The sequence below is a fragment of the Bos javanicus genome, chromosome 4 (genome assembly GCF_032452875.1).
Source record: "Bos javanicus breed banteng chromosome 4, ARS-OSU_banteng_1.0, whole genome shotgun sequence".
Classification (NCBI taxonomy): Eukaryota; Metazoa; Chordata; class Mammalia; order Artiodactyla; family Bovidae; genus Bos; species Bos javanicus.
Window position 1 is genome coordinate 47578529 of NC_083871.1, and position 21866 is coordinate 47600394.

Consider the following 21866-nt stretch of genomic DNA (forward strand, 5'->3'; position numbering starts at 1 on the left):
TGGGACCAGGGAGGGGAGGGAACGGGAGATTCCCCTATTTCTGGTGAAAACAAGGCAACATGAAGAACGCTGTGCAGTCAGGCTGAAAACTAAACAGATGTGAGTTTCTTTCATTCAAAGCCTTAATTATTCTGACGTCTTCCATAACTTAATCTGAGGCATCACTTCAGCTTTAATTATGCATAATGAAATGGATTATTTACAGTAACTAATATGACAGGAAAAACTGAGAGGTGAGAATTGGTAACTTGGCAACTGTTTAGTCATCTTTTTTTTCAGCCCACGTTTATTGACTACCTACTATGTTGCAGCTTTTACTATAGCCCTATTAGGAAAAATACAGTATTGCTAGAACACATGCTATGGGCCAGTTTCTTTCACTTCATTAGCTCGTGGACTATCGCAATAATGCTGCATCACAGGTTATTCTTCCTGATTTGTAGAAGCGGAACTGAGATTCTGAAAGGGTAGGTAATTTGCCTAAGCTCACACAACAAAACCTATGTTTTCCTTGCCATTTACCTATTTTAGACAGAAACTTACCTACAGACTGACATTATATTCTGAATCTCACTTCCTGCTTTATATAGGAAAAGTTGACTTTTCTCAAGGGAAGAATGAGGGATCAAAATTGTACTTTTGGGAAAATAACCTAACGGTTTCCTACAGGATGCATTGGATGCTATGGGGACAATCGCAGTCAGATGCCAGGACCTAAATAAGCCCCAGTGAAAGTGAAAGTCACTCCATTGTGTCAGACTCTTTGCAACCCCATGGACTATACAGTCCATGGAATTCTCCAGGCCAGAATACTGGAGTGGATAGCCTTTCCCTTCTCCAGGGGATCTTCCCAACTCAGGGATCGAACCACATTGCAGATGGATTCTTTACCAGCTGAGCCACAAGGGAAGCCCCTAAGCCCCAGCGGTGGCAGCCAAACTGGAAAAAGAGGCTGCAGGTGGCACTGAGGAGGCTAGAAAGGACTTGGCGAAGTTTTGGATGTAATGGGCAAGTTACACATCCTCTCTGAGCCTTACTTTCCTTGTGCCTAGGAGCAGCTGTAACTGGTTTATCTAGAAGTCTCAATCCAGGGGTATATAAACAGAAATGGTTTTGTTTCCTCCAGGCATTGTTTTTCATCTGCCTCTGTTACATCTCCCTTTCTTGTTCCTTAATAGCTTGTTTCCTGTTCACTTTCAGTTAGTCATCGTCCTTGATAGCTTTCACAGTTTCCATCTCAAACTCAACTTAAATCTTGCTTTCAGCCTCTCCCCTGCTGCAGCTTTGGCACCTGGGTATGGGGTGTTGTCTGGTTTCTTTGCCTGTGGAGGAAGGAGAGGAAAGGGGACAAGCATGGCTCCTCAGCCGGCCTTCCGTGTTGTCTCTCTCGATCTGTTGTGGCAGTTTTGGGGGCTCTTACAGACTAACTGGCCAGGGCTGACCTCTGTGTATCCAGATGCTGGTTCACTAGTGGGGCAGATGTAGTCTTCAGAGCTCCTGAGGGTCTCCCAGTGGCTCATGTCCCTGGTGCCCCCACCCGTCTCTTGCCACCAACCTTGGGCTGCTGGGTGGGCACCCCTCCCCCGGCAGGCATTTCTTGAGTCAAAGGACCAGAAGAGAGGGTCCAAGTCCCGTTTCCTTCCACTGTGTCCACTATCTTCCTTCTGCACCACGTTGAGGGAACAGGCTGCTCTACTCCCACCCTCCCTCTGCACGGCCACTGATCCGTGTCTGAGTGGATGCTGAACTCCAGCTGTGTCTCACTCACCAGGGCTTGCAGCCTCACACAGGGCTGTACAGGGCACGGAAGCATGGAGCAGGGCAATGCAGCCCCAGGGATGGGCCACATCACTTCCCTGTGCATTCAAACTTCCACCAAAATCTTCCTTCACAGACATCTTTGAGGGCTGCCGGGGCAAGAGAGGGAGTTGTGGGGACATGGATGGAGTCTGCCTTGAGAAGGGGTCTGGCTTGTCTCCTTGGCCCCAGCTCTTGGCTCCTCTCTTTAGAATGAATGCTTTAATCTCCAAGTCTGAGTCTGACTCATGAATTCAGAACAGCAGAAAAATTCTTACTTCCTACCCGTTTCTGTGGATGACAAGGTGCCTGGTGACAGGACGACTGAGCCTGTCAGGGATGACACTGCTGTGTTCAGCTTTTCACATCACCTCAGTGTCTCTGCTCTTCTGTTGGTCTTTTGACTTCTCTTCTGGGGCTCTCTGTGCAGACGCACCTTGGATGTGGACTTTCAAGATGGGCTCTGAGCTGACCCCATCAGCTGGTTGGCTGACCTCTTGGTACCATGCCATCACAGAAGCAGGTAATCAGAGAACAAATAGTCCTGTGGTGTTTAGAGTCTCCCTTAGTGACACCAAAGCCTCTGTTTGATTTCTCGAGTGGCAACAAAGCCAGAAACAGAAGGTGATCAGCACCTAGAATAGACCCCAGGTGTAATAACACAGGGTTCAGGCCCTGGAAGATGCGCTAGAAGAGATGCGCTAGAAGATGTACACAGAAGTGAACTATCAAAGATGCAGGAGGTCGTCCTCTTCCTGCTTCTCCTGGGTGCACTGTCAGGTAGGAACTCCGTTTTACCCCCTGACTTGGCCCACTCAGTTTGTTAGATATCATTGTGTGATAAAGTCCCTGAAGGAGGAAATTGCCCCTGGGGGGCCCTGTTCAAGTGTGGGACTGTCAGCATCAGGGAGCCTTGTGAGGCTGGGTGGGATATCCAGAGAAGAGGGTACCCCAAAAGCCCCATCTAATCCATGTTCATACGGACTGTTTCACTTCCCCTCTTGGCCTGTATAGTCCTTTCAAGACCTAAAGCTGGGGAAAGAACTTTCCTGGCAGAGCTTTGTGTGTACGTCAGCTAGTCTTTGTGCAGATTCTGGCCTTACTCTGGAGCTTTCTAGGGGCAAGCTGAGGTTGCCAAGTCACCCTATGTGGAAACTGAGGTGCAGAGGGGCTAGTGTCTTAGTCCTGAGAGAAGAAAATTTCTTACAGAAGGCAAAGATTCACCTCGTGTTCCTGGCACTCCCTCTTCCTTATTCAAGAGCTTCAAGAATCTTGGATGATTTTTCAGTGTTGTCAGCTCGGATTATTGAAATTGAGCTTTTTAAATTAAATCTTATTTTTGAATAGGTAGTATATGCATAATGTATGGAATCCAATCATATTACATTTGCAGATTAATTTAGGGGTAATTTACATCTTTGATGAGTTATACAGTAAAACACTTAGAGGAGTGTCTGTTATCTAGTAAATGCTTAGTAAATGTTACTGATTATGTATGACACTGAGTCTTTATATTCAAGAACAGGGTTCTAGAAATATGTTCAAGTCTTCATTTTCTCATGAGTATTGTGAGATTTTTTTCATATGGATCTTTCACATTTTGATTATATTTCTAGTTCTTTTTCTTTTATTTTTTAGCATTTGTAAATGAAATCTTCTGCCTTTTATCTTTTAATTGATGCTTATATAATGTATGGAATTCTGTTAATGAATTATCTTATTTGTAATGATGTTTCTGTTGATTTTCATGGATTTTTCAGGTTTGAAAATAATAAATGTTTATACTTTTCCTTCCTTGTTTTCCTATATCTCTTTTCTTTCTCTTTTTCAACTACTGGCCCTATACCTTCAGACTGTTGTTAAATAATGATAAGAGTGTACACTCTTGTCTTGTTCTCCATAAAGCGTCATGTTAACTTTTGGTATGAAATAGAAATGTTTTATATGTTAAGGAGATAGCTTTTATTCTTATTTAGGCTATTCGCTTATAAATAAAAATGGATTTTAAGGATACTTGGACATCTCTTTAAAGAACTTTGGTAAACTGAACTATAGTACAGTAGTACTTACAAGAGCAAAATAGCTCGTCTTGATTTTTAGTTGCGACAGTATGGTGCAGCGAGATCAAACTTAGGCAAGACAGACCCAATTCATGTTTACATGTGGAAACCATACAATATAAATGGTTAATCTGCTGAAAGTTTGGCATTCGGTTCACATCACTGAGAAGCTTACCTAAGATCTACTTTTATGCTGCAGCATCCTGTGGTATTCTTGTACTGCCCACAAAAATTCTTTGGGGGGAGAAAAACCATCAAAATGGTGATATGTCCAATGAAATCTTTAATCTTTGATAACCTTTAAAGCTTGGGAGTACTTAACAGCAGGTAAACGTGGAACATCTTCCTAGAATACCAACTTTACATTAAATATGTAACATCAAAGAACAAAAAAGTAAATGCACAATTATATTCACTTTTAACAAATGAGAAGTCCCTCAAGTTCCTGCAACCATTTGTATGAATTCATTGGACTTCGACAAGCTTTACATTAGAAAATGGTCACTTCTGCCAAAAAATGCAAAGATAATTCTTACCTGTTTGAAACATCTGAAGTAAATGCTACCTTTGACAGGTCACACAAATCTCATCTCTAGGTGACACTACCTAAGCCCAAAGCCAGGTGGGGTAGATGTTATTTTAGCCTAACTATCGATATTATTTACGCCTCTTAACAACTTATCAAATACAATACTGTTGACTCATCATTACATTTGTGTGAAATGATTCAAGTATACAGAAAATTAGGAGCATTTAACCTAATTGACTTCAAATTAAGTGGTAATAGTGAAGGCAATTCAAGTAGTGACATGGCACAACTTTCCCTGTTAGTGGTTTTAAAATGCTCATTTAAACAGAAGATGAGTTCACTTGCTTAGATATTTGGAATACAACTTTATTCTGGTTTTAAATGAAAAGGAATGGCAATGACAGTAACAAACAAGCTTCCACCTCTCAATACTGTCATGTGACTATGGCAGTCTTACATTTGAAACTCAAGGAGGAAACGACTGTGTTCCAAAACACCTAAATAGGCGGGTCCAAAAAATGAAGGTATTTTTTTTTTAAACTGCCACATTCACTCCAAAGCCCATCCATCTCCTTCAGCATCCAAAGATTAAGCACGTGTTCTGCTTAGCTGTGTAATAAAGCGGCAAACACGCTGCACCACTGACGTCACAGGACAGTTGCCTATAAAACTCGACTTCCGACGCTGGGCCCCATCTCCACTTTCTCACAGGTCATCATCTCCGTCCGGGAGAGAAGTTGTCTGAGCAACCTCAAAATCGGCTTATACTGTGCTGCCAAGGCTGGGTCCATGACCACCTCTGGTGGGGCAAGAGCAGGCATGGCGACAAACTCCAGGTTAGGGTCTCCAATCGGTTTTCTAGCAAGCCAAAGGAAGGGCTTTACAAAGTTGTAGCTACTTTTGGCAGAAATGTCATAGTATTGAAGATTCTTCTTTTGGTGGAAGACAGTTGAGTTTGCCTTAACCTTTCTGTCCTTAATATCCACTTTGTTGCCACACAACACAACTGGGATATTCTCACGCATGCGTACCAGATCTCTATGCCAGTTAGACACATTCTTGTAAGCAACTCTTGCTGTTACATCAAACATTATAACGGCACACTGAGCTTCTATATAATAGCCATCTCTCAGTCCACCAAATTTCTCCTGACCAGCTGTATACCGTATATTGAACTTAATCAGTCCTCTGTTGGTATGGAACACAAGAGGATGGACCTCAACATTCAAGGTAGCTACATACTTCTCAAATTCACCAGTCAGATGATGTTTCATGAATGTAGTTTTTCCAGTACCACCATCACCAACTAATACAAGTTTGAACTGAACTTGGGGTTCTCCTTGGGCAGCCATCGCGGTTACTTCCAGAAGCATCTCTGAGCCCATCTGACTGAGCCCAAAATGGATTTTTAAATCAAAATTTTTCTCCAGATCTATAAATAAGACTATTTGATTTTCCCCCTTTGATTTGTTAATAAATAAATCACGGGTCTCCTAATAATATTGAACTCTCTTTAACCTTGAACTTTTAGAGGGCAGGAGGAACTGTGAGTGTGAAGTTGGGCCTTGAGCTGCTCAAACTCTTACTTGAATTAAACATTGGAGATTTTCCCAGAAATATAGGCTTTTAGGACCATAATCATTTGAGTTAAGAGGTGACATTTATTGTCATTAGGGGAAGAGTGAGGTTAGAAAAACCCAGCATCTCATACTGAAACATTATCATTTGGTATCTCCTCATCAGATGTGTGAAAGAAACATATCACAAAAATCTGCAAGAAATACTTGAGATTTTAAAATAAAAACCACATGCTAATCCCCAACCCCCCGCCTCCAAAAGACCACACACTGTACTGCACTTTTGCTTCCACGGGTCAAATACAATTTTTTGGAAGGTCTGCTGTGATGCAGACTGCTCCTCTCTTACTTTCTTAGGTGAGTCTGAAAACCTACTCCTTACCCTTGATCTCAAAAACACCAGGGTCACAGAGGATTGGGGGAGGGGAGCAGTCACAGTACCTGCCTTCAGCAGATTGGAAACAGGCATCACCAAAGTAATCACAGACAAAGTACCATTTTCCAGTATTCTGTTCCTCTCATTTGGTCTAACTGGTGTGTATCCTCCAGGTCCAGGCAAGTCCCACCCGTCCACGGAGCCTTCCCAGAGTGCCCTAGCTCTTGGTGGGTGCTCTTTCTGCTGTATTCTGCACATGGATACAACATGTGTTTGCAGCTGGGTACATTCCTCTTGCCTGCACGTGGAACGGGTGTCAAGGGTTTAGTAGAGTACCTAACACAGAGTAAGTGCTCACCGAAAAGTAGCAGGAGTTATAATTCATCCATTATGTGTCTGTCCTGGAATCCTCAACTGGAATGCCAGCCCTACAATAACAGGTTTCATATTTCTTATTCCTCTGTGGTCTCTGAGTACCAACACATACAGGGTAGCTAATAAATTTTTGTTGTTGTTGATCATTATCCCTTTGGGGGCCTGTTTTTTTCCCTCCTCATTTACTGATATCCGCTAAATGCAGAAATTTAGATCCTCTGCCTGCTTAATATTGGCACTGAGATTGGCGTCTGTCTTTTTCACCTCCTATTAAGATGAGGGAAAGAAAACATTTTCTCTTTGGGATGCTAAAGTGTCCCTTTCCAGCAACAACTTAGAAAGCAAGGCCCTTAAAAAACATAAACTCCACAAGACTCAGCTGTAGCACAAGAAAGAGTTGGGGTGAAACAATCTCTGGCTCCATCAGTATCAAAGGAACATGTGTCACTCCTGGGAGATGGAGGACTTAGCAAAGGCCCCTCAGTGTATTTAAATCCACTGCACACTGAGGCGGTCTCCACTTTGAGAAAGTCTCCAGGGAACTAGCTTTTGTCTGAGTCTCATGGAAATGAAAAATGCCAGGATGTTTAATGAGAGAAGGCTCTCCTTGGTATCTGGAAGATCCACATGAACACAAAAAAGGTACCAGGCTCGTTGACGAGTTTTGTCCGCTGAGCTCCACATGTGAGGTCATCTTGATCTCTCTAGGGTGATCCACCTAGCCTGGCCCCCAGCTAGGTGAGTCAGGAAATCAAAAGAGACCCAAGGCTCAGTGTTTTACACTCCGTGAGGACCAGGTAGGTGTACATCCTTCTTAATGCTCTCATCATTTGAAAAGGCAGGAAGATGTAGTCCATTTCCAGAAAGTCTTTCTGTGGGTGATTAATCGTATATATGGGATCCAAAGAATGTTACAAAAAGATTCCTCTTTTCTACCATGTCTCTTTCCTATTAAGACAACCTCAGAAAAGCAAAGGCCATCCCTCCTCTCAGCCCCACTTTCCTCTTCCTTTTCCAAGGGAACTTGGTTGTCTTTCCCTCACTCCCGCTGAAGCACTCAAGTTACTGGAATCTGTCTGCTTTTCCATCTCCACAGAGTTAGATGTTGGCAAGAAACCCACCCTTCTCAGTCTGAACCAGAGTGATGCTCTAAGACAAACACCTCCCTCTCTTGCTAATGATGACCTAATGTCATTTACAGAATCATTAGAAGTCTCACCACCTTTTCTTAGCTTTTAGGCCAGGGCAGACCATCCCCAACCTCTAGGGACCCATGGTTACAATGCAGTGCTATTAGTCAGCAGGCTCCATATCTTGAACAAGAGTTAGTTGTGTGCAGGAACTTTAGTAAAGCCACTCAGACTAATTCCAGTCCTACTGGAATTCACTCTCATGGGTACCATGGGTGGTGCTCAGTCGACAAAACTCAGGTCAACAAGCCTGATACCTTTTTTGTGTCCTACCTTCCATTAGCCTTTGGGGGGCATGAGTCAGCTCCCCAAAGTGGGTGGGTGAGCATCCCATCCAGGAAGGTATAACACTGTGAAAATGAAAGACACAGGAAGATGTTGCATATACTAAAACAACAACATTCTATAATGTTTTATAGTATACTGAGCATATGCATGTTCTTATATGGTACCCATGAGAGTGAATTCCAGTAGGACTGGAATTAGTCTGAGTGGCTTTGCTAAAGTTCCTGCACACGACTAACTCTCGTTCAAGGCATGGAGCCTGCTGACTAATAGCACTGCATTGTAACCATGGGTCCCTAGAGGTTGGGGATAGTCTGCCCCAGCCTAAAAGCAATGTTCATTGATGAGGGTGAGATTGACGATTTGCCCCTGGTCTTGGTGAGCCCATCAGAGGGCTCTGCTGTTGGGGCTAGTTATGTAACAGGATGGTGCCTACAGGACCAGTGAAATATTCAATACAAACAGTTCCAGCAGAGACTCTAATTTGGATTCACTGTTTCCAAGGTATCAGTGATGTAGTTGGTGGTTTCTGGTCTGAGCAAGTACACTTAGCTATGGCCTTAGGGAAAGAAGATAGCAGGAGCCTGCTGGCTCTGGGCCTCTCCCGTCCTCTTGCTATGAGGTAGCATTCAGCTGGGACACACATCCTTACTTTAATGTAACTGCTATACCTTCTCCATTTTCTGTAATCAACTGTGGATGTGGAAGCATTCTCGTTTGGGTCCTGTGCATCTCCTTGAACAATTGAACAACTGGAAATGTTTAATGGCCACTGCAGTGTAGCCCCACATCCCTGAGAGACAGAGTGGACATACGGACCAAAGAACTTGAGGGACCAGCCCAAGGCCATACAGTCAAGTAGCAGCAAAACTCAGATTGGCTCTGACTCCAATTCTCTTGCCCCTTTCACAACATTCCTCTGGATTCTTTCACTACGATTTTGATTAGTTACTAGAAGGAAGAGGCATGTATTGAGCGACAGCCTCAGATGAGTACTGCCCTGTGTACTAAAACAGAGTAGTAAGTCAGAGAGCAGCTGCATCCCCTGAGGGAGAAGAAGGAATGTCCCCACACTTCCTGAGCCACCTCATCACCTTTGGTGTCAGACACCCAGGTGGCCAGCTTCGTCCCCTGGAACAGAGGCTACGGAGGCCTTCCTTATCCCAACGTGGGCTCCAGTGAGGGGGCCTCCTTGGACCCTTTCTGGCAAGGCAGTGATTTTGCTTATTTGGAAACAAGCAAACCCATCATCCATCAAAGCTCTCAGCCATAGGCTAGATGTTTCAGTGGGCTCAGTGACTGATAATCATTTTGTGTGCCTTTTCTTTTTCAAAGTGTACACATCCAGCAATTCTAATTTGCTTCTTAATTAAGATGCATGTGTAAGTCAAATTCTATTAAAGCCTCTTTCTTGATCTCCAGCACTCAGACCACCAGAGAAAGTTTGGAAGGAAAGTGCGTCATGTCTTAGGGAGAGATGGCCCCTGGTTCCTGGCCTTCCCTCTGCCGGGGAAGGCCTGATTAGCAGAGTGCCTTTGGACACGTCCCTTAAACTTATCTGTAGAACGAACAAATTGAATATTTGGTGAATTCTGTACCATATTAATTGCTCTATTTTTAGAGTGTGGACCCTTGCCACTAGTTATTACTATTAATACTGTTACCACTGCTTTTAATAGCTAAGAAACTGGAGGAACTGGTTTTTGGACTAAGACTTGGGAGATCCCAGCTTGGCCACTTGCCTTATCAATGTCCCTGGAGTGTCTGCCTCAAAGTTTTTAGGATTCAGCTACACAACCCTGGCACACATAACCTTTTCTTGGGAGGAAAGACCACCAGATGAAGAGCAGAACAGGTCTGGCAAGAATGTCCGCAGAAATATTCACAGATACAGTCTGGCTTTATCCAGACAGTTTCCAACACAAAGTGCCTGAGGGTCCCTGGATAGATCCGCTTTTTCCTCCCCAATACTTCCCTCACCACCGTGAGAAAGTGGGCCACTCGAGGGAGACCCGGGCAAGCCCTGTAAGTGTAAGGAGACAGCATGGAACCATGAGAAGGAGCCCTGCCCTTGGAGTCAGATGCCTTGGATTGGAAGACTGGTTCTTCTCTAGAATTAGCCTCTCAAACCCAGAGTTTATCGAAGTTTTGATTAATGCAACAAGATCAAGGGATATACTACCCACAAAGCAAAGTAGAGGCTATCTGCTGGGGATATTTGGTGAGCAATCTCTCCAGTTTACCACAGCAAGGTTGGTGGCTGCAGTAATCTCCCTGTTGAGGTTGAGGTTGTGGGAACCTCTGAGTAGGGCTTAGCAAGCCTCTCATTGGTGAGACTGTACCCAGCTAATACTCCAGCACTGTTCCTTATGCTGTTCCCCTAAAAGGCCTCTTACATGTCACATCACCCAAATCTAATGTCTAGGTGGAGAGTCCAATCTCTTACCAGCCCCAGCACCGTCTTGCTATGGTGTTACCAGGTTATAGAACATCCACAATCCATCTCACGTGCAGGGTCATCCGACAAGCATGGATCAAAAGCCTAGAGACACGCAGTCTGCTATCTACAGACCCAGATGCGTGAACCAGGACCCTGGTGGCCACTTAATGGGTGTGTAGTCTCAGGGGTGTGAAGTGGTGGCAGTGATGCCTACTTCCAGGGACCACGGTTAGAGCAGATGAAATCAGGCATACCTAGCACGATGCCCAGTGCATAGGTGCTCAGTGAAAGTGAGTGGTTATTAGTTTTAGTCTGTTCCTTTGGGCTGTGCACTACCTTACCCTGGGCTATTCTCTCTCTTTTTAAAATATTTATTATCAAGCTCTTTACAGAGAAAGCTTGCCAATTTTTTTCAAAATTTTATTTATTTTTGACTGTGCTGGGTTTTTGTTGCTGCGCAGGATTTTCTCTAGTTGCAGAGTGAGGTCTTCTCACTGCAGGGGCTTCTCTTGTTGCAGAATACAGGCTCTTGGGCACACGAACTTCAGTAGTTGTGGCTCCTGGACTCTAGAGCACAGGCTTAATAGGTGTGGTGCACAGGCTTAGTTGCTCCCATGGCATGTGGGATTTTCCTGGATCAGGGATTGAACCTGTGTCTCCTGCACTGGCAAAAGGATTCTTTACCACTGAGCCACCAGGGAAGCCCTAACCTGGGCTGTTCACGAGAAAAATCTAATGAGTTACATCTTTGCTTAAACATACATAGAAGCCTCTTTGCTTGTTGGTTGCTGCTGCTGCTGCTGCTAAGTCACTTCAGTCGTGTCCGACTCTGTGCGACCCCACAGACGGCAGCCCACCAGGCCCCACCGTCCCTGGGATTCTCCAGCCAAGAACACTGGAGTGGGTTGCCATTTCCTTCTCCAATACATGAAAGTGAAAAGTGAAAGTGAAGTCGCTCAGTCATGTCCAACTCTTAGCAACCCCATGGACTGCAGCCTACCAGGCTCCTCCATCCATAGGACTTTCCAGGCAAGAGTACTGGAGTGGGGTGCCATTGCCTTCTCCGAATATTTTCTTTACCTCCTTGTTGGTTAGAGAGGCACAAATCACTGCAGCAAGATCAGGTGGGGTCCTTGGAAACAAATTGCCAGTCTTTCCGTTTGCTCATGACTGTCTCGCCCTGCTGAGCCGAAAGGGAACACTCTTGTGAACAATTTGGCTGGGCAGGGCGGTGTGCTGGAGACTCCAATGGTGGGAAAAGAGGGCTTGAGGGAATTATACCCACAAAACCCAACCCACCAGAGCAATTGATTATTTTGCTCATTTTGAAAAACTATTTCAGGGAAATTTTTGCCTCTAAATACTCTAGACATACTATATTGCTGCTGGGTTTTTTTTAATCACAAGAATGCTATAATATTAAAGTCAATTTTAATAGATTAAAAAAAAATCCATTTGTATTCACATCACCCTAAACCTCAGCTGTATTGATATTTCTGAGTCCTTGCACAGTCCTTGTCCATAAAACCAGATAATTCTGCCAGCAAAATATAACTTATGCATAATGCATTTTAGTCTCTAAACGAAATCAGATGATTTTAGATTTAGGAATGCTTGTATCAATGAATGTGTTTATATTTCAATTTTTCCTGCATTTCCACCTGCTCCTCTGTCTCCCCTCCCTCAAATTTGAAGTAAAAACATTCTCTTATAAAAGTCAATGTTTTCCCATGGCTTGTTTGTTTCTAGAAATTCTTCCACCCTGTAGATCTGTCCCGCCTGTACCTCCTCCCATTCTAGGGACTTTGTCCCCAGTGGTTAATGGTGGCCAAGGTTAGAAGCTGGCTGAGAAGGTGACCTTGGTGTAAATTTTGACTTTGTTACTTATTATTCACTGTATGTGCTTCAGCTCAGTTTCCTCATCTATAAAATGATGATACTACTGTTTATCCAAAAGGATTGTTCTGAGGAGTAAATGAGGGAAAGCATTTTACAGAATGCATATATTTGGAACATTGAATAAGTGGCAATTGTATCAGTTTCCTAGGGCTGCTATAACAGATTACCATAAACTGAATAGCTTAACACAGCAGAAATGTATTCTCTCACAATTCAGGAACCGAGAAATCTGAAATCAAGGTCTCAACAGGGTTGGTTCCTTCTAGACTCTCTGAGAAAGATGCTTCTCCACACCTACATCCTGACTTCTGGGGGTTGTTTGCTGTGCCTTGGTTTGTATCTGCATTACTATGGTTTCTCAGTTCAGTTCAGTCCAGTCACTCAGTCATGTCCAACTTTTTGTGACCCTATGCACTGCAGCACGCCAGGCCTCCATGTCTATCACTAACTCCTGGAGTTTACTCAAACTCATGTCCATTGAGTCGGTGATGCCATCCAACCATCTCATCCTCTGTCGTCCTCTTCTCCTCCAGCTTTCAATCTTTCTAAGCATTAGGGTCTTTTCAAATGAGTCAGTTCCTCATATCAGGTGGCCAAAGTATTGGAGTTTCAGCTTCAGCATCAGTCCTTCCAATGAATATTCACGAGTGATTTCCTCTAGGATGGACTGGTTGGATTTCCATGCTGTCCAAAGGACTCTCAAGAGTTTTCTCCAACACCACAGTTCAAAAGCATCAATTCTTTGGCAGTCAGCTTTCTTTATAGTCCAACTCTCACACCTATACATGACTACTAGAAAAACCATAGCCTTGACTAGATGGATTTTCGTTGGCAAAATAATGTCTCTGCTTTTTAATAGGCTGTCTAGAGGAGGCAGTGGCAACCCACTCCAGTACTCTTGCCTGGAAAATTCCATGGATGGAGGAGCCTGGTAGGCTGCAGTCCATGGGGTCGCGAAGAGTCGGACATGACTGAGCGACTTCACTTTCACTTTTCACTTTTATGCATTGGAGAAGGAAATGGCAAGCCACTCCGGTGTTCTTGCCTGGAGAATCCCAGGGATGGGGGTGCCTGGTGGGCTGCCGTCTATGGGGTCGCACAGAGTCGGACACGACTGAAGCAACTTAGCAGCAGCAGGTTGGTCATAACTTTTCTTCCAAGGAGTAATTTCATGGCTGCAGTCAACATCTGCAGTGATTTTGGAGCCCCCCAAAATAAAGTCTGACACTGTTTCCCCATCTATTTCCCATGAAGTGATGGGACCAGATGCCATGATCTTCGTTTTTTGAATGTTGAGCTGTAAGCCAAATTTTTCACTCTCCTCTTTCACTTTCATCAAGAGGTTTTTAGTTCTTCCTCAGTTTCTGCCATAAGGATGGTATTATCTGCATCTCTGAGGTTATTGATATTTCTCCCAGCAACCTTGATTCCAGCTTGTGCTTCATCCAGCCCAGCATTTCTCATGATATACTCTGCATATAAGTTAAATAAGCAAAGTGACAAAATACAGCCTTGACATACTCCTTTTCCTATTTGGAACCAGTCTGTTGTTCCATGTCCAGTTCTAACTGTTGTTTCCTGACCTGCATACAGGTTTCTCAAGAGGCAGGTCAGGTGGTCTGGTATTCCCATCTCTTTCAGAATTTTCCACAGTTTATTGTGATCCACACAGTCAAAGGCTTTGGCATAGTCAATAAAGCAGAAATAAATGTTTCTCGGGAACTCTCTTGCTTTCTCGAAGATCCAACAGATGTTGGCAATTTGATCTCTGGTTCCTCTGCCTTTTCTAAAACCAGCTTGAACATCTGGAAGTTCATGGTTCACATATTGTTGAAGCCTGGCTTGGAGAATTTTGAGCATTACTTTACTAGCGTGTGAGATGAGTGCAATTGTGCAGTAGTTTGAGCATTCTTTGGCATTGCCTTTCTTTGGGATTGAAATGAAAACTGACCTTTTCCAGTCCTGTGGCCACTGCTGAGTTTTCCAAATTTGCTGGCATATTGAATGCAGCTCTTTCACAGCATCATCTTTCAGGATTTGAAATAGCTCAACTGGAATTCCATCACCTCCTCTAGCTTTGTAGTGATGCTTCCTAAGGCCCACTTGACTTCACATTCTAGGATGTTTGACTCTAGGTGAGTGATCACACCATCATGAATATCTGGGTCGTGAAGATCTCTTTTGTACAGTTCTTCTGTGTATTCTTGCCACCTCGTCTTAATATCTTCTGCTTCTGTTAGGTCCATACTATTTCTGTCCTTTATTGAGCCCATCTTTGCATGAAATGTTCCCTTGGTATCTCTAATTTCCTTGAAGAGATCTCTAGTCTTTCCCATTCTGTTGTTTTCCTCTATTTCTTTGCACTGATCACTGAGGAAGGCTTTCTTATCTCTCCTTGCTATTCTTTGGAACTTTGCATTCAAATAGGTATATCTTTCCTTTTCTCCTTTGCTTTTCACTTCTCTTCTTTTCACAGCTATTTATAAGGCCTCCTCAGACAGCCATTTTGCTTTTTTTCATTTCTTTTTCTTGGGGATGGTCTTGATCCTTATCTCCTGTACAATGTCATGAACCTCTGTTCATAGTTCATTCAGGCACTCTGACTATAAGATCTAGTCCCTTGAATCTATTTCTCACTTGCACTATATAATCATAAGGGATTTGATTTACGTCATACCTGAGTGGTCTAGTGGTTTTCCCTGCTGCTACTGCTGCTGCTAAGTCACTTCAGTCATGTCCGACTCTGTGCAACCCCATAGACGGCAGCCCACCAGGCTCCCCCGTCCCTGGGATTCTCCAGGCAAGAACACTGGAGTGGGTTGCCATTTCCTTCTCCAATGCATAAAAGTGAAAAGTGAAACTGAAGTTGCTCAGCCGTGTTCGACTCTTTGTGACCCCATGGACTGCAGCCTACCAGGCTCCTCCATCCATGGGATTTTCCAGTCAAGAGCACCGGAGTGGGCTGCCATTGCCTTCTCCAGTGGTTTTCCCTACTTTCTTCAATTTAAGTCTGAACTTGGCAATAAGGAGTTCATGATCTGAGCCACAGTCAGATCACCGTCTTGTTTTTGCTGAGTGTATAGAGCTTGTCCATCTTTGGCTGCAAAAAGTATAATCAAACTGATTTTGGTGTTGACCATCTGGTGATGTCCGTGTGTAGTCTTCTCTTGTGTTGTTGGAAGAGGGTGTTTGCTATGACTAGTGTGTTTTCTTGGCAAAACTCTGTTAGCCTTTGCCCTGCTTCATTCTGTACTACAAGGCCAAATTTGCCTGTTACTCCATGTGTTTCTTGACTTCCTACTTTTGCATTCCAGTCCCCTATAATGAAAAGGGCATCTTTTGGGGGTGTTAGTTCTAGAATGTCTTGTAGGTGCCTGTTACTCCAGGTGTTTCTTGATTTCCTACTTTTGCATTCTAGTCCCCTATAATGAAAAGGACATCTTTTGGGGATGTTAGTTCTAGAATGTCTTGTAGGTCTTCATAGAACCATTCAACTTCAGCTTCTTTAGCATTACTGGCCAGGGCATAGACTTGGATTACGGTGATATTGAATGGTTTGCCTTGGAAACAAACAGAGATCATTCTGTCGTTTTGAGATTGCATCCAAGTACTGCATTTCGGACTCTTTTGTTGACTAGGATGGCTACTCCATTTCTTCTAAGGGATTCTTGCCCACAGTAGTAGATATAATGGTCATTTGAGTTAAATTCACCCATTTCAGTCCATCTTAGTTCGCTGATTCCTAAAACGTTGACGTTCACTCTTGCTGTCTCCTGTTTGACCACTTCCAATTTGCCTTGATTCATGGACCTAACCTTCCAGGTTCCTATGCAATATTGCTCTTTACAGCATTGAACCTTGCTTCTATCACCTGTCACATCCACAACTGGATGTTGTTTTTGCTTTGGCTCCGTCTCTTCATTCTTTCTGGAGTTATTTCTCCACTGATCTCCAATAGCATATTGGGTACTATCGACCCAGACGGGAGTTCATCTTTCAGTATCCTATCTTTTTGCCTTTTCTTACTGTTCATGGGGTTCTCAAGGCAAGAATTCTAAAGTGGTTTGCCATTCCCTTCTCCAGTGGACCATGTTTTGTCAGAACTCTCTAACATGACCCATCCATTTTGGGTGGCCCTACATGGCATGGCTTATAGTTTCATTGAGTTAGACAAGGTTGTGGTCCATGTGATTAGATTGGATAATTTTCTGTGATTGTGGTTTTCAGTCTGTCTGCCCTCTGATGGAGAAGGATAAGAGGCTTATGGAAGCTTCCTGATGGGAGAGACTGACAAAGGGGGAAAGTAAGTCTTGTTCTGATGGGGGGGGGGCCATGCTCAGTAAATCTTTAATCCAATTTTCTGTCGATGGGTGGAGCTGTGTTCCCTCCCTGCTATTTACCTGGGGCTGAACTATGGTGGAGGTAATGAAGATAATGGTGAGCTCCTTCAAAAAGTCCCATGCATGCACTGCTACACTCAGTGCCCCCAACCCTGCAGCAGGCCACCACCAACCCATGCCTCTGCTGGAGACTCCTGGACACTCACAGGCAAGTCTGGGTCAGTCTCTTGTGGGGTCACTGCTCCTTTCTCCTAGGTCCTGGTGCAGAAGGTTCTGTTTGTGCCCTCCAAGGGTCTATTTCCCAGTCCTGTGTAAGTCTAGCAGCTCTATGGTGGGGTTAATGGCGACCTCCTCCAAGAGGGCTTATGAGATTATACTTAGGGATGCGGGGAGAGCTGGTGTGATTTTGGAGTTCTCCAGTCATGCACATTCCATTCTCAATGTTCTCTGTATCTAACACTGACACAGAGAAGGAAAATAAACTCTTGAAGGCTCCCTGGTCTTTGTAAGACAGAGGATGCTGTGGCCAGACTGGGTCCTTCAAGGAGGTGTCTATGTTCTAAGATATCACGTTTCCCTCTCCCTGGCTCTCCACAAAAGCTGGAGAAACACGAAAGGAAGCAGAGAGGTAAGAGGAAAAACAGCAGCTTTACTTCCAGAATGACAGAAGCAGATTTCGTGGTCGTATAGTGGTGGTTGTTTTCTTGGCTCCAAGAAGATCTCACATTCCCGTTTCCAGCTCTTGGCAAGAGTCTTCATTCTTGGGGAGTGACCGGCTTCCAGCTTTGCCCTGAGCTACGAGTTGAAGCCACAAACCAAGCTGCTAAGTCCTTGTTTTCAGGACAAGGCTTTGTGCTCATGTCGTTTTGCATCCTTTTTAAATCTGCAGGCGGACAGGCACTACACCTAATCCACTTACCCGCTATGAGCAAAGTGGCGGAGAATTCTCCACCTGAGACTTCAGTGCACATGTTTGCTGTGAAACTATCAGCATCACTGTCACCTGTGGTCCCAGGGTTCCCCCTGATAATCAACTCCAGTCCCCTCACTCGGGCCTTCAGGGTGAACTGGCTGTCGGACACCGACTTTGAGGTAAGCACTGTCTCATTCCCAAGGGAGCTGCTCACAAAGAGGGGCCCTGAAGATGGTATGGGTGGAATTCTGGATCAGTGGTCATTTTTTCCTCTTCTCCTGCTTTAATCTTCCCTCTTGTAAGATCTGGACATTCTGTTCGGGGCATTCTAGAGCCCTCTGTGCTAGATGCCCCTGTAGCTTTTGGACCTTTTTCCCTGCATTTAATCCAATCCAAATGAACAGTATGTTCAATTTGTTACAAATAAAAGGCTCACTTCTTATTGCCAACCACCCTCATATGATAACAGGTGTTAGGAGTGCCAATGGTAGCCGAATTCTTCAGGTGGAATAGTTTGTGTAATGATCTCCTTAGAAACCAGACCCCGATGAACTAGTACCTGGTGATTCTTCAGTAGGAAATTTGTGAGAAGATGTTTCATACGGAAGAACACACCCTTAATAAAAATATAAGTCTGGATGTCTAGCCATACTGCGTGGCTCTTGTTCCTCTTGGACAATTCAGACCCAATCAATCACATTCAAGAGCTATGCCACTGCAGCTCTGTTTTCTAGTTTGTCATCTGGTCTTTCCCAAACCTGTCACTTCTCCTTAGGCAGGATGAACCTGCTGATTGCATGTTTTCCACTGACAACCTCAAAGGCCTTCTAAGGATGTCTTTAGGGTGTAGGTGTTTGGACCCTGTTGAAATGCATTCTCTCCCATGTCTACCTCATTCCTCAGTGGGCACAGGAACCTCCTACAGTCATCATCAGCCCTGCCCCAGCTCCCACCTGCCATTGTTCTGGGTTCTAGGGGTACCCAGTGGGCCTGCTTGGTCTGAGCTTGGTTGCCTCTCTGAGAAACATACGAGGTATTCTTAAACCCAGCTGATGATTAGAGTCACTAAGGGAACTTTCAAAAAGTGTGCATATCTGGGCCTCAGAACACACCTGTGGAGCCCATGGACTTGGGGGTCAGAGCCCAGCATCTTGTATTCTCCGCACCCCAGGGGCGGGCCTCTGGCATGCAAGGAGCACACATTCAGGCAACCTCCACCTCAGTATCCAGTGCACATTCCTGGGGCCCAGCTGCCGTTTCTGTGACTTCCCTGCCTGTAGACCTGCTCCCTTGACATCTGGTTCATCTTTAACAGCTGCTGCTCATCTGTGCCTCTAGGCCTTGCCAATTGTTTACACTTACAGAGCACACAGTATACGCTGGACGCTGCGGAAAGGACTTGACATGTGCTCTTTTGTAATATTCACAACAATCCAGTGATTTTATTTGCATGATTGTCCCCTTTGTACAGATAGGGGAAATGAGGAAAAATTTAGTAGATGTGAAATAACTTGCCCTGTGTTGCACAGCTATTGCTGTGCTGACACTGGAAGGCAGGCAGTCTGGCTTTAGAGCTCTATTTTTTTTAAACAGCTCTATTGAGATATAATACACATAGCATGTAATTCACCCATTGAAAGTGTACAGTTCAGTGGTTTTTACTCTATTCACAGACCGTCACCACAATCCAGTTTTAGAACATTTTCATCCCCCCAAAATGAAACCCCAAACCCATTAGTAGTCACTCCCCTGTCTCCTATCCCGCCTGGCCCTGGTAACCACTAACCTACTTTCTGTCTTAATGGATTTTCCCATTCTGGTCCCTTTGTATGAATTGAATCATATTGTATTTTTTTTTTAATGACTGGCTTCTTTCACTTAAGCATAAAGTTTCAAAGGTCACACATGTAGCAAGGATCAGTACTTCATTCCCTTTAAATGGCTGAATGATACTCCACTATATGGATATACCACATTTTGTCTATTTGTTCATCAGTTGACAGATGTTTGGGTTATTTCCACTTGAGAGCCCTCTTTCTCAGCCTCTTGCAGTCTATTGCCTTTAATGATGAGGATGACCAAACTATTTCAGACTGTCAGAGGTTTCAAAGCACATTCACATCCTGATCTCTTAATTGTTACTACTAACACTGATATTATCACTATTAAAATTGTAAATCCCTATTTTATAAAGAAGATCACAATGAGACAGCAAGGTTAACTGATCTGTCTGATATCACAGAGCCAGAAAGGATGAAATAAGAACTTGACTCAGGTCTTCCTACTCCCAGTCTCAGGCTCTGTCCCCTCCAATTGCCACGCACAGCTATTACTGTTTGGATAAGTATCCAAATCTTTCACTATCATATCTCCCCTCCTATATCCCATGTGATTCAAACAGGGCTGTCAGTCAAGGAGGAATTCCATCCTGTTCCTGACCTCTACAAATGGAGAATGTCTTAGCCACTCCACTGATCTGGGCTTAAATGTTCAGCATTTGGTCCCAATCCTGGTGCCCTCCTGGCACCACAGCCTGCAGCTACCCAGGACCTTGTGTCGGTACTAGAATGGGCCACAGGTTCACATGTTCTTAACGACTGGTTGCTTCTCCCCCAGAAACTACCCAATATCATCAAGTATCCCCTCCAGGAAGATCCTATTCTCCAACCCAAACTGCTCACAAGGGCTGTTCCTACAGAACATGACGATGCCATCTCCGTGGCAGAACCTGACTCCTCCTGGACACTCTGCAGGGTCACCTAGCCATGAGGTTCTGGGGTCTCCAGCTCAGAGGTCTGTCACTCTTGGCCTTGGGACTCAGTCGTGTAGGACTTCCTAAGGGTGACCTCCAGTCATGCCAGAGGCCAGGCCACCCTGCTTTGGGACACAGCTGCTGAGACTCGGGGAGTGAGGAGGATTAATGATGGAGGCATATGAGGGGTATGAGGAGGATTAATGATGATGATGACAGTAACTCACATTTACGGAACACTTAACGTATGTCAGGAATTCCCCTAAACATTTCTGTGAATTCACTCATTTAATCCTCATAACAACACTATGAAGTGCTATGCTATTATTGTTTGCATATTAAAGGTGGGGAAACTGAGGCATAGAGAGGTTGGGCAACTTGCCCAAGTTCACATAGCTAATTGGTGGCAGACTTCAGATTTGAGATCAGGCAGGCTGGCCCCAAGAACCCCTGTTCATCACTCCCACACTGCACTGCCTCATCATTGCCCAGCAAGATGGATGCCTGAGGCTTATCGCTGGGGTTTCCTCCTGGAGCAGCACTAAGAAGGAAAACTCCCAGGAGTCAGGGAGGTGTGACAGCCGAGCTGCTAGAGCAGGCACTCTCTGAGGTCACGGGGCAGCCGCGGTTGCTCCCCTGCCATTAGCACACCTCTGAACTTGATACCCCTTTGTCCTTATCTGCTGTCATGAGAACTGTGGACACTTTAGATTTGCTCAGTCTTGTCCAAAACAACCTCAAACCTAAAACCAAACATCGTCTTTTACCAAAACTCTGCAGCTAGTTTGCCCACCATCAAAGAGGCTCCATCAGGGAATTCCCTGGTGGTTCAGTGGCTAAGACTCCATGCTCAATGCAGGGACATGGGTTTGATCCCTGCACAGGAAATTAGACCCCACATGTTGCAACTAAGAGTTCATATGCTGCAATTAAAGATTACACATAGCACAGTTAAAGATCCCACGCACCACAAGTAAGGCCTGGCACAGGCAAATAAATACTTTTCTTAAATGGTGGGGAGGGGGCTCCACCACTCTCAGCCATGACTCTTGGAATTCTCTCCCCTCCCTGCCCTGGTCTCCTGATGCATGAAATAGGGGAAGTTTTCCCAATCTATAACCTAGCTGTTGTGATGATTAAATAAAATACTCCACAAAACAGCTTGGCAAGAGCCTGGCACATGAACATTTAATTCATGCTGGTGTTAGTCACTTAGTCATGTCGACTATTTGCAATCCATGGACTGTAGCCCACCAGGCTCCTCTGTCTCTGGAATTCTCCAGGCAAGAATACTGGAGTGGCTAGCCATTCCCTTCTCCAGAAGAGGACACTT

General features: G+C 44.5%; 1 protein-coding gene and 1 pseudogene across 1 annotated transcript in view; one reads left to right on the forward strand and one right to left on the reverse strand.

Annotated features, from left to right (window-relative positions):
• Nucleotides 1–2248: 2248 nt before the first annotated feature.
• The window catches only part of CDHR3 (cadherin related family member 3), a 71333-nt gene continuing 51715 nt past the window's right edge, over nt 2249–21866 (forward strand). The window contains exons 1-2 of the mRNA XM_061413959.1: nt 2249–2577; nt 17758–17960. Coding sequence (XP_061269943.1) covers nt 2532–2577; nt 17758–17960 — 249 coding nt within the window. The 5' untranslated portion in view covers nt 2249–2531. The remainder of the gene's footprint in view (nt 2578–17757; nt 17961–21866) is intronic.
• On the reverse strand, nt 3665–7368 carry LOC133246038 (GTP-binding nuclear protein Ran-like; annotated as a pseudogene).